This window comes from Mycetomoellerius zeteki, unplaced genomic scaffold (genome assembly GCF_001594055.1).
Source record: "Mycetomoellerius zeteki isolate Tzet28-1 unplaced genomic scaffold, Tzet1.0 scaffold846, whole genome shotgun sequence".
Classification (NCBI taxonomy): Eukaryota; Metazoa; Arthropoda; class Insecta; order Hymenoptera; family Formicidae; genus Mycetomoellerius; species Mycetomoellerius zeteki.
Genome location: NW_017257880.1, coordinates 1 through 3,737, shown reverse-complemented (window position 1 = coordinate 3,737; position 3,737 = coordinate 1). Strand labels below are relative to the sequence as shown.

At 33.2% G+C, this 3,737-nt stretch overlaps 1 protein-coding gene across 1 annotated transcript; it reads left to right on the top strand.

Moving 5' to 3' along the window:
- Nucleotides 1–815: 815 nt before the first annotated feature.
- Nucleotides 816–2,519, top strand: LOC108730095 (putative nuclease HARBI1). Its single transcript, XM_018459584.1, has 3 exons — nt 816–1,205; nt 1,270–1,619; nt 1,711–2,519. Exons 1-3 carry the CDS (start codon nt 877–879, stop codon nt 2,289–2,291), a joined length of 1,260 nt encoding a protein of 419 aa, XP_018315086.1. The 5' UTR covers nt 816–876; the 3' UTR covers nt 2,292–2,519.
- Nucleotides 2,520–3,737: the final 1,218 nt, after the last annotated feature.

Sequence of the window (3,737 nt, the reverse complement as noted above, 5' to 3'; positions counted from 1 at the left end):
GGCCAGTTTCGAAGAAGTGCGAAATCGGATAGATAAATGGTTTCGGACCAAAAACGAGTCGTTCTATCGTCGCGGTATTCATGCATTGCAAGAGAGATAGCGAAAATGTATAGCTAGCGAGGGACGATACTTTGAATAAACCGTTTTTTGTTTTTTTCTTGAAATTTTGCATTTTTCATGGATCAAAAAAACCCGGAAACTTATTTGTACACCTAGTATATCGTCATGATCAACTTTCAGTTTTTTAGCAGAAGCACTAACTCCCGACGAACCATCTTCTACTTCGAATCTATTTAACGGTCGTCGTTTTGTCACACTGTTTCGACGCCGCGTTGGGTACGATGTTTTTGTTCCTTTCTTGCCCGTGTACACTTTTTTGTCACTCATTGTAACTTAATGACACTTTTAAGATTGCGAATAAACTGTAAAAACTCAGCGCTACACAAAAAATCGTGCATCCAAGGAATTTATGCGACGAATTTACGTCCTTTCAGGCGACGAGATGACGCAACACTAACGTACTTTCTTTGACTCGGCGTCTAACATACTTCTCAAGACATCTATCGATGATTTCGTTAAGATAGAATTCAAATGGGCGGTCAGAACAGTATCTGCCGCACGGGCAACGGTTTTGCGCAGGTAGTCGTTTCAGAACCATCCGAGGTGCTCGGAAAAAGGGTCAAGAATTCAATGAAAACGATTACGGGCAGGTATAAATCTTTTTCCTCCGTATTCTAGAGGTTTCATAGTATCTTTTAAGCCAATAAAAAGAAATCGATTTTTTGAAAATTTTACAGTGGTGTAACCCCTTAAGAAGAGAAAACGTGATTCTTTCAAAAAGTTCTTGCTAAATAGGTTATTATTTGCCACGAGAGAATGGATTATCAATTAATTGCGACAAGTTTGTTCTTCATTGCGTATCATCAGCATTTGACATTACAATGGAAACAACGAAAACAAAGAGGACGTGGCCATGGAAGAAGAAGATGGTGGGTCCGTCCTATAAATCGAAATAAAGATGAACAAGGTTTCCTTTTAAATCTTATTAGAGAAATGGAGACCCAAGATCACGAGGAATTCTATCATATTTTTCGAATGTGGCCCGAGCAGTTTAATTGGCTACTTGATCAAGTGCAAGATAAATTGCAGAAACGAAGCCGGAGGACTCCGTTAGATCCTAAGCTACGCTTACAAGTGACCCTTTTGTGAGTATTCAGGAAATTAGTTTGTATTGAAATTCGGTATTTGATACAATTCTACTATTTTTAGATATCTGGCACAAGGAGATTCTATCTTGAGCAAACACAATGAGTTCCGCATAGGAAGATCAACAGCGCATAAAATCATTCCTAAGACTTGTCAAGGGATTTGGGAAGCATTACAACACATTTTTCTCCCACCAATGGATCATAATTCATGGAATGAAGTAGCGAATAGATTTATGGAAAAATGGCAGTTTCCTAATTGTCTTGGTGCCATTGATGGGAAACATATCCGCATTAAAGCTCCTCCCATGTCAGGGTCCAAGTTTTTTAATTATAAGAAATTCTTCAGCATTGTGTTGATGGCTGCTTGCGATGCAGAGTATAAGTTTACATGGGTGGATATTGGACAATATGGTATACAATATATAATAGTGCATCTTATTATCTTGATTATCTAAATAAAATGCAGTATTATAAGTAATCCATATCATATTTTTGTTTGTAGAATCAGTGAGTGATGGTGGTGTTTGGAACAATACGGATTTTGCGCAGGATTTAGAAGCAGGAGAAGTTAATTTACCACTACCTTCTTCACTCCCTGGTACAGATGTTCCATTTCCCTACGTCTTTGTTGCGGATAAAGCATTTCCATTGAGGAAGTACTTGATGAGACCGTTTCCTAAGAAAAATGAAAGAATGGCTGATAATGAACGCATCTTCAACTATCGGTTGTCAAGAGCTAGGAGAACAATTGAGAACGCGTTTGCAATTCTGACAATAAAATGGGAAATTTTGCTTTCATGTCTAAGCTGTTCCCCAGAACATGCTGAACAGATTGTAAAAGCCATAATATGTCTACATAATTTTTTGATTACATGTAATCGTTCTGAATATTGCCCTCAAGAGTTTATGAATACTGAGCACAATGATGAAATTGAAACACGGAATACACAGATTAGTCAATCATTGTTTTACAACTTAGGTAGAGTAGGTGCAAATAGAAGTAGTCGCATTGCAAACGGAATGAGAAATTACTTAAAGCAATACTTTGTTTCTGAAATTGGTCAAGAGCAAGCACCTTGGTAAAATGAAAGAGTATTTCATGGCCACTTTATAAATGTGCCAGTTTAATTATAATAAAAACAAATGAACAAGCTAATATATTTAAATTCGACGTTAATTATGCAGATATTAGACGTTAATTAGCAGATGTATATAGTTATACTATCGAAAGATTAGTTATTAAAAACTTATTATTTGGCTAAGGATATATAAAAAGACCACAGTACAAAAGTTGTAGTTATATCCTATTTGCCAGACACTGTATATTATAAGTAGCATTATTAAACTATTGCAAAATTTACTTTTTGCACGTAAAAGAGAAAATATTACTTTAACATATTCTGAAAAGATTTCGAAAGAAAATTGTATTAATTTATAAATTCTTTAACTATGTATGAGAGAGAGAGAGAAGCTGTATTATTATATTTATTTAATTTAGTGAATACTTAGAGTTTTACAATTAATCCGCAAATGATGTTCAATTTAATTTATACATATAACAGAATTATAATATTTTGTTTACAATATATATTGCGATATGATAACAAAAGATTCGACAACAGAATAACATACCAAAAGAAGCATTCAGGTTAATGTAGAATAATTTAATAATTATTAGTATAATTATGTTATAGTAAATACATTTTTTTGCCCTTTTTAAATTTTTCAGTTTATACACTACGCAAAAAAATTAAAGGATCACTTAGTCCACCCTCAAAAATAGGTAAAAATTCAGAAGAGTGTAACTTCGTAAAAAATAATCATAATGAAATTTTTAAAAAAACATTTTAAAGCATGAAATCTCTACTTTCGAAATCGGTAATTGATATTTCGATTTGATTGATTTTTTACGTAGCTATACGAACAGAAATGAGTATCCGTCAAATCTGAAAATTTTGTTTTGAAGAGGAACTTCGTGAAAAATGGTCGTAATGAGATTTTTAAAAAAGCATTTTAAAGCTTGAAATCTTTACTTTCGAAATCGGTAATCGATATTTCGATATGACTGATTTTTACGGAATTATACAAACAGAAGTGGATATCCGTCAAATCTGAAAATTTTGTACAAATTTTACAAAAGTATGGCATGAACTAAAAATCGTACACAAATGCGGTTTTAAATAGTCGAAAGAGTGAATCTTTACCTTCAATTTGCTTTTTTATTGAACGTTGTACGATTTTTTTCGACGAGTTATTCGACATTTATTCACTCTTTCGAATGTTTAAAACCGCATTTGTATGCGATTTTTAGTTTATGCCATAAACTTTTGTAAAATTTGTACAAAATTTTCAGATTTGACGAATATCCACTTCTGTTTGTATAATTCCGTAAAAACCAGTCATATCGAAATATCGATTACCGATTTCGATAGTAAAGATTTCAAGCTTTAAAATGCTTTTTTAAAAATCTCATTACGATCATTTTTCACGAAGTTCCTATATCTTGAAGTTTGTCTACATCTGAACAGA